This window comes from Herpailurus yagouaroundi, unplaced genomic scaffold (assembly GCF_014898765.1).
Source record: "Herpailurus yagouaroundi ecotype Mexico unplaced genomic scaffold, PumYag 201, whole genome shotgun sequence".
Taxonomy (NCBI): Eukaryota; Metazoa; Chordata; class Mammalia; order Carnivora; family Felidae; genus Herpailurus; species Herpailurus yagouaroundi.
Window position 1 is genome coordinate 596,287 of NW_024412432.1, and position 12,731 is coordinate 609,017.

The 12,731-nt window shown below is 36.7% G+C and overlaps 2 protein-coding genes across 2 annotated transcripts in view; one reads left to right on the forward strand and one right to left on the reverse strand.

Moving 5' to 3' along the window:
* LOC121014127 (F-box/WD repeat-containing protein 2-like) overlaps positions 1-9,295 on the reverse strand; it is a 46,095-nt gene extending 36,800 nt beyond the window's left edge. Inside the window, 1 exon segment of the mRNA XM_040450171.1 lies at positions 9,287-9,295. Coding sequence (XP_040306105.1) covers positions 9,287-9,295 — 9 coding nt within the window.
* ZNF782 (zinc finger protein 782) overlaps positions 1-12,731 on the forward strand; it is an 82,817-nt gene that overhangs the window by 61,299 nt on the left and 8,787 nt on the right. The window contains exon 4 of the mRNA XM_040450191.1: positions 12,594-12,689. Within this exon, the coding sequence (XP_040306125.1) occupies positions 12,594-12,689 (96 nt within the window). The remainder of the gene's footprint in view (positions 1-12,593; positions 12,690-12,731) is intronic.

The following is a 12,731-nucleotide window of genomic DNA, read 5'->3' on the forward strand; positions in this document are numbered from 1 at the left end:
AACCATATGATCCTGTCAATCGATGCAGAAAAGGCCTTTGACAAAATTCAGCACCCTTTCTTAATAAAAACCCTCGAGAAAGTCAGGATAGAAGGAACATACTTAAACATCATAAAAGCCATATATGAAAAGCCCACAGCTAACATCATCCTCAATGGGGAAAAAACTGAGAGCTTTTTCCCTGAGATCAGGAACACGACAGGGATGCCCACTCTCACCGCTGTTGTTTAACATAGTGTTGGAAGTTCTAGCATCAGCAATCAGACAACAAAAGGAAATCAAAGGCATCAAAATTGGCAAAGATGAAGTCAAGCTTTCACTTTTTGCAGATGACATGATACTATACATGGAAAATCCGATAGACTCCACCAAAAGTCTGCTAGAACTGATACATGAATTCAGCAAAGTCGCAGGATACAAAATCAATGTACAGAAAGCAGTTGCATTCTCATACACTAACAATGAAGCAACAGGAAGACAAATAAAGAAACTGATCCCATTGACAGTTGCACGAAGAAGCATAAAATACCTAGGAATAAATCTAACCAAAGATGTAAAAGATCTGTATGCTGAAAACTATAGAAAACTTATGAAGGTAATTGAAGAAGATTTAAAGAAATGGAAAGACATTCCCTGCTCATGGATTGGAAGAATAAATATTGGTAAAATGTGAATACTACCCAAAGCTATCTACACATTCAATGCAATCCCAATCAAAATTGCACCAGCATTCCTCTCGAAGGTAGAACAAGCAATCCTAAAATTCATATGGAACCACAAAAGGCCCCGAATAGCCAAAGTCATTTTGAAGAAGACCAAAGCAGGATGCATCACAATCCCAGACTTTAGCCTCTACTACAAAGCTGTCATCATCAAGACAGCATGGTATTGGCACAAAAACAGACACACAGACCAATGGAATAGAATAGAAAACCCAGGGGCGCCTGGGTGGCGCAGTCGGTTGAGCGTCCGACTTCAGCCAGGTCACGATCTCGCGGTCCGTGAGTTCGAGCCCCGCGTCGGGCTCTGGGCTGATGGCTCAGAGCCTGGAGCCTGTTTCCGATTCTGTGTCTCCCTCTCTCTCTGCCCCTCCCCCGTTCATGCTCTGTCTCTCTCTGTCCCAAAAATAAATAAACGTTGAAAAAAAAAAAAAGAATAGAAAACCCAGAATGAGACCCACAAACGTATGGCCAACTCATCTTTGACAAAGCAGGAAAGAATATCCAATGGAAAAAAGACAGTCTCTTTAACAAATGGTGCTGGGAGAACTGGACAGCAACATGCAGGAGGTTGAAACTAGATCACTTTCTTACACCATTCACAAAGATAAACTCAAAATGGATGAAGGACCTCAATGTGAGACAGGAAACCATCAAAACCCTAGAGGAGATAGCAGGAAAAGACCTCTCTGACCTCAGCCGCAGCAATTTCTTACTTGACACATCCTGAATGGCAATAGAATTAAAAACAAAAATGAACTATTGGGACCTCATGAAGATAAAAAGCTTCTGCACAGCAAAGGAAACAACCAACAAAACTAAAAGGCAACCAACAGAATGGGAAAAGATATTTGCAAATGACATATCGGACAAAGGGCTAGTATCCAAAATCTATAAAGAGCTTGCCAAACTCCACACCTGAAAAACAAATAATCCAGTGAAGAAATGGGTAGAAAACATGAATAGACACTTCTCTAAAGAAGACATCCAGATGACCAACAGGTACATGAAAAGATGTTCAATGCCTCTCCTCATCAGGGAAATATAAATCAAAACCACACCCAGATATCACCTCACGCCAGTCAGAGTGGCTAAAATGAACAAATCAGGAGACTATAGATGCTGGAAAGGATGTGGAGAAATGGGAACCCTCTTGCACTGTTGGTGGGAATGCAAACTGGTGTAGCCGCTCTGGAAAACAGTGTGGAGGTTCCTCAGAAAATTAAAAATAGACCGACCCTATGACCCAGCAGTAGCACTGCTAGGAATTTACCCAAGGGATACAGGAGTACTGATGCATAGGGGCACGTGTCCGCCAATGTTTATAGCAGCACTCTCCACAATAGCCAAATTATGGAAAGAGCCTAAATGTCCATCAACTGATGAATGGATAAAGAAATGGTGGTTTGTATACACAATGGAGTACTATGTGGCAATGAGAAAGAATGAAATATGGCCCTTTGTAGCAACATGGATGGAACTGGAGAGTGTGATGCTAAGTGAAATAAGCCATACAGAGAAAGACAGATACCATATGGTTTCACTCTTATGTGGATCCTGAGAAACTTAACAGAAACCCATGGGGGAAGGGAAGGGGGAAAAAAAAAAAGGTTAGAGTGGGAGAGAGCCAAAGCATAAGAGACTCTTAAAAACTGAGAACAAACTGAGGGTTGATGGGGGGTGGGAGGGAGGGGAGGGTAGGTGATGGGTATTGAAGAGGGCATCTTTTGGGATGAGCACTGGGTGTTGTATGGAAACCAATTTGACAATAAATTTCATATATAAAAAAAAATTAGGACATGCAAAAGTAGCTGAGAACATGGGGAAATTTAGAAAGCCATATGCATGCTTAAGCAAGACACATACTCAGAAAAGATCTAAGATCTTAAGCTTTCTCCTAGGGCTGATTTCTAGGCTCATAGAAAACCTAAATAAGCAGTAAGGGAGTACCCCAGAATAGAGCCAATTTGCAAAGACTAGAGAGGCAGCTTTTCTCTTTTTTTTGCATTGTTTTTTTAGTTTTTTGTTTGGTTTAGTTCCTAACATTCAAGGAAATTGTGTAAAAACATATTAGTCTGAGTATAACTAAAGGAATGGCCTTCAGTAATCGTGTACTACAAGCAGTTAACATCACAAAAATAATTTGGAAAAGTCTCAAACAGACTGTTCTATCCTCCAATAATTTAAAAAAATAGCAAGCCCTGACAAAGGGGGAGAATCTGATTTACAGAGTTACCACATTAAGAATTAAATGCCCAGTTTTTAGCAAAAAAAGAATGAAGAAAAAAATATGAAGAAACAAGAAAACAATGACTTCACTTAAAGGAACAGAATGCACCTACAGAAACTGTGTCTGAAGACGCCGAGATAGTAGACTTACTAGACACATGCTTTAAAATAATTATCTTAAATATGACCAAAGAGCTAAGTGAAAACATGGAAAAAGAACTAAAGGACATCAGGAAAACAATATTTGAGTAAAATTAGAATACCAACAAAGAAATGGAAATAATAAAAAGGAACCAAACAAATTCTGCAGTTTAAAAGTATAATATCTGAAATGAAAAACTGACTAGGGAACTTCAACAGCAGATATCAAAAGGAAGAAAGAAGAATATATGACAATCAATGACCATGGAAAATGAATGTCACAAATAAATGGAAAATAAATATCACACTTTTTTTTTGTTTTTCCAATTTTTATTTAAATTCTAGATGGTTAATATACAGTGCAATATTGGTTTCAGGAGTAGAATTCAGTGATTCATCACATACGACACCCAGTGCTCATCATAACTAGAGCCCTCCTTAATACCCATCACCCAGGGGTACCTGGGTAGCTCAGTTGGTTAAGCGTCCAGCCCCTGATTTTTGGCTCAGGTAATGATCTCACTGTTGTGAGAGCGAGTCCCACAGGAGGCTCTGCACTGAGCATGGACCCTGCTTGGTATTCTGTCTCTCTCCCTCCACTATGTACACACATGCTTGCTCTCTCTCGCTCTCTTTCTCCCTTTCAAAATAAATAAATAAAAACAAATACCCATTTCCCAGCTAGTCCATTACCTACCCACCTTCCTCCATCAACCCTCAGTTAATTCTTTATCATTAAGAGTCTCTTATGGTTTATTTCCCTCTCTTTTCCCCCCTTCTATATGTTGATCTGTTTTGTTTTTTAAATTTCACATGAGTAAAATCATAATTCTCCAACTTATTTCACTTAGTATAATGCACTCTAGCTCCATTCATGTCATTGCAAATGGCAAGATTTCTTTTTCTTTTTTGATGGCTGAGTAATACTCCATTGTATATATACCACATCTTCTTTATCCATTCATCAATCAGTGGGCATTTGGGCCCTTTCCATGTTTTGGCTATTGTTGATAATGCTGCTATAAACATTGGGGTGCATGTACCCTCTTGAATCTGTATTTTTGTATCCCTGGGTAAATACCTAGTAGTGTAATTGCTGGGTTGTAAGGTAGTTCTGTTTTCTGTTTTTTGAGAAAACTCTGCTGTTCAGTGTGGCTGCACTCTGAGTTTGCATTCCCACCAACAGTGCAAGAGGGTTGCCTTTTCTTGCATCCTCACCAACACCTGTTGTTTCTTATGTAGTTAATTTTAGCCATTCTGACAGGTGTGACATGGTGTCTCATCTTGGTTTTGATTTGTATTTGTCTGATGATGAGTGATGTTGAGCATGTTTTCATGTGTCTGTTAAAAATCTGGATGTCTTCTTTGGAAAAATGTCTATTCATGTCTTCTGCCCATTTCTTCACTGGGTTATTTGTTCTTTGGGTGTTGAGTTTGATAAGCTCTTTACAGATTTTGAATACTAACCCTTTATCAAATTTGTCATGTGCAAATATCTTCTCCCATTCTGTAGGTTGCCTTTTAGTCTGGTTGATTGTTTCCTTCACTGTGCAGAAGCTCTTTAACTTGAGGAAGTCCCAATAGTTCAGTTTTGCTTTTGTTTCCCTTGCCTCTGGAGAGACATGTCTAGTAAGAAGTTGTTCCAATGGAGGTCAAAGCGATTGCTGCCTGTGTTCTCCTGTAGGATTTTCATGGTTTCCTGTCTCACATTTAGGTCTTTAATCCATTTTGAATTTATTTTAGTGTATGGTATAAAGAAGCAGTCCAGTTTCAAGCTTCTGCATGATGCTATCTAGTTATCCCAGTGTCACTTGTTGAAGAGACTGTCTTTTTTCCATTGGATGTTCTTTGCTGCTGTGTTAAAGATTAGTTGACCATATAGTTGTGGGTCCGTTTCTGGGTTTTCTGTGTCTGTTTTTGTGCCAATACAATACTGTCTTGATGATTATGCCTTTATAATATAGCTTGAAAGCCAGAATTGTTACAGATTTTAGAATTGTTCTAGTTCTGTGAGAAATGCTGGTGGTATTTTGATAGTGATAGCATTACATGTATCAATTGCTTTGGGTAGTATAGACATTTTAACAGTGTTCTTCCAATCCATCCAATGGAATGCTTTTCCATTTCTTTGTGTCCCCTTCAGTTTCTGTCATAAGTGTTCTATAGTTTAGAGTACAGATCTTTTATCTCTGGTTAGATTTATTCCTAGGTGTCTGTTTTTTGTGCAATTGCAAATGGGATCAATTCCTTGATTTCTTTTTCTGCTGCTTCATTAATGGTGTATAGAAATGCAATCAATTTCTGTACATTGATTTTATATCTTGTCACTTTGCTGAATTCATGTATTAGTTCTGCAATTTTTTGATAGAGTGTTTCTGGTTTCCTACATAGAGTATCATGTTGTCTGCAAATAGCGAAAGTTTGACTTCTTCCTTGCCAGTTTGGATGCCTTTTATTTCTTATTGTTAGCTGAGGGAGTCTAAGACTTCCAATACTATGTTAAATAGTAATGGTGAGAGTGGACATCTTTGTCCTTTTCCTGAGTATAGGGAAAAAAGAAAGAAAAGAAAGGAAAAAGAAAGGCTCTCTGTTTTTCCCCATTAAGGAAGATATTAGCTGTATTTCATATGTGACCTTTATGATATTGAGGTATGTTCCATCTATCCCTGCGTTGTTGAGGGTTTCTATCAAGAATGGATGTTGTATTTTATCAGATGCTTTTTCTGGATCTGTTGAGAGGATTGTATGGTTCTTATTCTTTCTTTCATTAATGTGATATATCATGTTGATTGATTTGTAGATATTGAACCAACACTGCAGCCCAGGAATAAATCCGACTTGATCATCGTGAATAATTCTTTTCATGTACTGTTGGATTCAATTTTCTAATATCTTGTTAAGAACTTTTCCATCCATGTTCATCAGGAATATTGACCTGTAACTCTATTTCTTAGTGGAGTTTTTGTCTGGTTTTGGAATCAAGGTGATGCTGGCCTCAAGGTGATGCTGGCCTCATGAGTCTGGAAGTTTTCCTTTTTTTTTTTTTTTTTTTTTTTTTAACAGCTTCAAAAGAATAGGTGTTAACTCTCTTTAAATGTTTGGTAGAGGGATGCCTGGGTTGCTCAGTCAGTCAAGCCTCGGATTCTTGATTTCGATTCAGGTCATGATCTCAGTTTGTGGGTTTGAGCCCCGTGTTGGGCTGTCACTGACAGTGCGGATCCTGCTTGGGATTCTCTGTCTCTCTCTCTCTCTTCTCATCCCCTTCCTCCTCCCCCTCCTCTCCTTCCTCTTCCTCTGCTTGTGCACGTGCTCTCTCTCTCTCTCTCAAAAAATAAACTTTTAAAAATAAATAAAAAATATAAATGTTTGGTAGAATGCCCCTGGAAAGCCATCTGGCCCTGGACTCTTGTTTGGAGATTTTTTATTACTGATTCAATTTCTTCAATGGTTATAGGTCTATTCAAATTTTCTTTTTTTTAAATGTTTTTTATTTAGTTTTTGAGAGAGAGAACGTAAGCAGGAGACGGGCAGCGAGAAAAGGGGACAGAGGATCTGAAGTGGGCTCTGCGTTGACAGGTTGACTGCAGCAAGCCTGATGTGTGGCTTGAACTCATGAATGATGAGATCATGACCTGAGCTGATGTTAGACAGTCAACAAACTGAGTCACCCAGGCACCCTAGGTCTGTTCAAATTTTTAATTTCTTCCTGTTTCAGTTTTGGTAGTTTGTATGTTTCTAGGAATTTGTCCGTTTCTTCCAGATTGCCCAATTTGTTGGCATATAATTGCTTATAATACTCTCTTATTGTTTGTCTTTCTGTGGTGTTAGTTGTTATCTCTTCTCTTTCATTCATGATTTTATTTACTTGGGTCCTTTCCTTGTTCTTTTTGATAAATCTGGTTAGGGGTTATCAATTCTGTTAATTCTTTCATAGCATCTGCTCCTAGTTTTGTTGATCTATTGTACTGTTTTGTTTTATTTTTTTTCCCAGTATCATTGATTTCTGCTCTAATCTTTATTATTTCCCTTCTGCTGTTTTGGGGCTTTATTTGCTGTTCTTTTTCCAGGTCCTTTAGGTGTAAGGATAGGTTGTGTATTTGAGCCATTTCTTCCTTCTTTAGGAAGGCCTGGATTGGTATATATTTCTGTCTTATGACCACCTTTGTTGCACCCCTGAGGTTTTGGATTGTTGTGTTTTCATTTTTACTGGCTTCCATGTAGTTTTTAATTTCCTCTTTAATTTCTTTGTTAACCATTCATTCTTTAATGATATTCTTTAATCTCCAAGAATTAGTGGTCTTTCCAAATTTTTTCTTATTGTTGACTTTAAGTTTCATAGTGGTGTGGTCTGAAAATATGCATGGTGTGATATTATTCTTTTTGTACTTGTTGAGGGCTGCTTTGTGACCCAATATGTGATCTATTCTGGAGAATGTTCCATGTGCACTCAAGAGGAATGTGTATCCTGCTGCTTTAGGATGGTATATTTTGAATATATCTGTTAAGGCTGGTCCAGTGTGTCATTCAATGCCATTGTTTCCTTATTGATTTTCTGCTTAGATGATCTGTCTATTGCTGCAGGTGGGGTGTTGAATGCTATTATTATTACAAATGAGTTTCGTTATGTTAACCATAAATATAAACTCATTTGTAATAATAATACCACAAATTTATTTATATATTTGGGTGCTTTCAAGTTGGGGGCATAAATATTTACAGTTGTTAGATCTCGGTACATAAACCCCTTAATTATGATATAATGCCCTTCTTCATCTCTCATTACAGTCTATTTTAATATCTATTTTGTCTGATGTAAGTATGGCTACTCTGGCTTTCTTTTGACATCCATGAGCAAGATAGATGCTTCTCCATCCCCTTTTAATCTGCAGGTGTCTTTATATCTAAAATGAGTCTCTTGTAGGTAATGTATAGATGGGTCTTATTTTCTTATCCATTATGATACCCTATGTCTTTTGATTGGAGCATTTAGTCCATTTACCTTTGGAGTGATTATTGAAAGATAGGAATTTAGTGCCATTGTGCTCTCTGTACAGTTGGTCCTTCTGGTGATGTTCTTGGTCCTTTCTAGTCTTTGTTGCTTTTGGTCTGTTATGTTTTATTTTGTTTTTTCTCCACTCAGAGTCCCCCTTAAAATTTCTTGCAAGGCTGGTTTAGTGGTCATAAACTCCTTTAGTTTTTGTTTGTCTGGGAAACTATCTCTCCTTCTATTTTGAATGACAGTCTGCTGGATAAAGAATTCTTGGGGCGCCTGGGTGGCGCAGTCGGTTAAGCGTCCGACTTCAGCCAGGTCACGATCTCACAGTCCGTGAGTTCGAGCCCCGCGTCGGGCTCTGGGCTGATGGCTCAGAGCCTGGAGCCTGTTTCCGATTCTGTGTCTCCCTCTCTCTCTGCCCCTCCCTCGTTCATGCTCTGTCTCTCTCTGTCCCAAAAATAAATAAACGTTGAAAAAAAAAATTAAAAAAAAAAAAAAAGAATTCTTATGCATATTTTTCCAATTCAGCATGTTGAATATATCCTGCCACTCCCTTCTTGCCTGCCAAGTTTCTGTGAACAAGACTTTCTTTTTATTATGTTTGCATGGTACTTTTTTTTTTGTTTCTTTTACTTATAGTTTATTTTACTTTGTTCCTTTTAATTTGTTCCTTTTACTTATAATTTATATGTGTCTTTAAAAAATTTTTTTTTTCAACGTTTATTTATTTTTGGGACAGAGAGAGACAGAGCATGAACAGGGGAGGGGCAGAGAGAGAGAGGGAGACACAGAATCGGAAACAGGCTCCAGGCTCTGAGCCATCAGCCCAGAGCCCGACGCGGGGCTCGAACTCACGGACCGCGAGATCGTGACCTGGCTGAAGTCGGACGCTTAACCGACTGCGCCACCCAGGCGCCCCTATATGTGTCTTTAATGTGAATTTCTTGTATACATCATATATTTGGGTCTGGCTTTTATATCATATCTGTTAATCTCTGCCTTTAATTGTAATGATTAGACCATTTATGTCTAACATTAAATGTACCATATGGCTATTTGCTAGCTATTTTTGCAATTTTTTTTTCATTTTTCTTTTGCTGCTTTTTTGGATTAATTGTATATTTTGAATGATTTATTACATCTAGATTAGTGGTTTATTAGCTGTGCCTCTCTTCTGTGGATATGTGGTTGCTTTAGCACTTACAGCATACATCGGTAACTTACCACAATCTACTTCAAATAATTTTTTCACTTCATTTATGAGAATTTTGTAGTTTTCCATTTTTTACCTGCTACTTTTTATGCTATTGTCACTGTATATTTTACATATACATACATATGTATAACATATATTATAAACCTTACAGTGTGTTATTTTAAAAGATAATTTACCATTTTTTTTTAAAAAGCATTCTGAAAATAAGAAAAGTATATTTTATATATCATCATGTTTCCAGGTTATGGTGCTCTGCATTTCTGTGTATAAATCCAGATTTCTACCTGATAGCAATTTTCTTCAGTCTGAGCATTTCTTTTAACTTCTCCTGTAATATATGTCAGTTGGTAATAAATTCAGCTTTAACTGAAAATGTGTTGTATTTGCTAAATATAGAATTAAAGGTTGACTTTTTTCCTTCAGTACTTTAAAATTGTCACCTCATTGTTTTCTGGCTATATAATTTCTGACAAGAAGTAGGCATTCATCTTTATTTTTGTTCCTCTATATGTATTGTACCTTTCCCAGTCTACTTAAGATTTTCTTTTCATGGAATGAGATCTGGCCATTTGCAATAACATGGATGGACCTAGAGGGCATAATATTAAGTGAAATAAGTCAGTCAGAGAAAGACAAATACCATATGATTTCATTCCTTTTGGAAGTTAAGAAACAAAACAAATGAACAAATGAACCAAAAAAGGGCCAAACAAAAAGAGCAGACTCTTAAATACAAAGAACAAACTGGTAGTTGCCAGAGGGGAAGTCAGTGGGGGGAATGATGAAATTGATAAAGGGGATGCAAAGTAAATTTATCTTGTTGAGCACTGAGTAACATATAGAATTGGTGAATGATTATATTGTACACGTGAAACTAATATAAAACTATGTTAATTATATTTTTAAAAAAAGATTTTCTGTTGATATTATCAGCAGTTTTTAGCAGTGTGATTATAGTGTACCTTGGTGTGGGTTTCTTCATCTTTCTGCTCCTTAATTCATTTAGCTTTTTGGATCTAAGGGTTTGTACACATTATCAAAATTTGAACATTTGCCCATTATTTCTTCAAATGTTTTTATCTTTCTTTTTTTCTTCTGAAATTTTTATTGTACCTGTGTTAAACTACTTGATATCATCACAAAGGTCACAGATAACTAATTCTGTTTATTATTTTCTGGTCTTTATTCACTGGGTTTCTTCTTTCATAGTTTTTTTGTTGCTGTTGTTTTTTGGGTTTTGGGGGGTTGTTTTTGTTTTGCTATGCCTTAAAGTATCCATTATGTTATTTATCATTCCTTATGTAGTATCTATTCTCTTCTTAATCCCATTTAGTGTTTTCTTGTTTGTTGTTTGGTTGGTTGGTTTTCTCATTTCAGATATTTTTTATATTTAGGATTTTAGTTTGGAAATTTTCAAGTAAGTTCTCTTTTGTTCTCATCATGTTTATGTTTTTCTTTCTCTTCTTGAACATATGGTGTATATTTGCAGTTTTAAATGGCCTTGATTATTTTATCATGTGTTATTTCTTACTCTGTTGCTACTGATTGATTTTCTCCTCAATAAAAGTTGTATATCCTTACTTCTATTCATAACTCATAATTTGTTATTGGCCGCTGGGTGTTGTGAACTTTATATTGTTAGTTTCTAGTTTTGCTGTATTATTTTAAATCTTTTGAGGCGTTTTCTGATGTACAATTAAGTTACTTGGAATTAATTTGATCATTTCAAGGCTTGTTTTAAGCTTTGTTACATTAGATTCAGAGCTCACTTTAGGACTAATTGGCTCCTCTTTTAAGCAAAAGACAATTTTCTGGTATTCTTCCCAATTGACCTTGAAGTAGGAGATTTTTCTACCCTGCCTGGTGCAGCAGAAACTTCCTACATTTGTTTATGCTTTGTTGATTTTTTCAGCCTACTCTGATTCACTGGTCTTTCCCCAGCCTTAAGTATCTCTTACATACTTGCACAATTTAGGAGACTCTTCTGCAAATCTCTAAGACTGTATATCACTATACCTTTTTCTTTTCTGCTGTTTTATCCATAACAATTCTAGTTGTCATGGATTCCTAAAAATTTAATTATGTCATTTCAACTTACTGAGTCAGCCAGGCTTTTTTTTTTTTTTTTTTTTTTGGATCTTTTTGTTATGTAGGATGTAAAGTCTTCTGGGCAGTAAGCTGTGTGATAAGGGAAATTTTCAACTTTTAATATTTGTGGGCCCTGCTCCTGGGCTTCCAGGAAAGCTATGCATTAACATTTACCAAGGTAAAAATGACTTGGCAAAACCTCAAAGCATTGGTTCTATTTCTGCCCCAAGCGTACATCTGCTTCAAAAAAAAAAAAAAAAAAAAAAAAAAGGAACATTCCAAACATAAAGATAAGAAAAACAAAACAAAAAACTCTCCCTGGTTCCCATAAGATTAAAGTCATACAACCTTGCACATAATAAAAACATAAGATAAAGTCTGTAACTTTCTGGAATGTCCTTCCTCTTGATTTGTGACTCTTTATGTAAAGAACATATATAACCGTGCACCAAATGTTCCTTCCCTGGAGCACTCTCATCCTTGTAAAGATTGTGTATCAGCAGTTGTCCTAACTTGGGTTCAAATACAATTCTTCCTTTCTCTTTAAAAAAAAATTTTAATGCTATATTTTAATTTTGAGAGGGAGCACAAGCGAAGGAGGGGCAGACAGAGAAGGGGACAGAGGATCTGAAGCAGGCTCCACACTGACAGCAACTAGCCCAGTGGGGCTCAAACTCATGAACCATGAGATCATGATGTGAGCTGAAGTTGGAAGCTTAACTCACTGAGCCACCAAGGAGTCCCTCTTTAAAAATTTTTTAAACGTTTGTTCATTTTTATTGATGTGTGATAATCATAGGACTCACCTCCTTTGTTTTCCTCTTGTAAGTATCCCACCAGACTGCCTGGTGTCTGAAGTCTAAAAACCAGTTTATATAGTTTGTATGCTTTTTTTAATTCTGCTATGGAGGGGTAAATCCATTCCTTTCACTCTGTTATGGCAAGTTTGGGAAGTCTTTCTGAAATCTTGTTTGAAACACAGGCATTAACTGTTTTAGAATTTAACATCACTTAGGCTTGTGATTCGGGGTTTTAAGATAGATCCTTGATGAACCTTAAAAAATGTTTTTTGTTATCACTTCCCCCCTCACAAAAATTGTCATGAACACCCTGAATGTTCCACTTTTGAAACTATACCTTCCTTCACATTCTGAAACAGTGAAACCTGTGCAGCTAACTCAAGTGCTAAATTATTTCCCTTTTACAGGGTACTGCTTTACAAAACCAGAACTGATCTTCACATTGGAGCAAGGAGAAGATCCATGGTTATTTAAGAAAGAATTTCTAAGAAAAGGCTCCCCAGGTGAGTTATTGAATACTGGCAGAAGGCATCCAAGAAAATTAG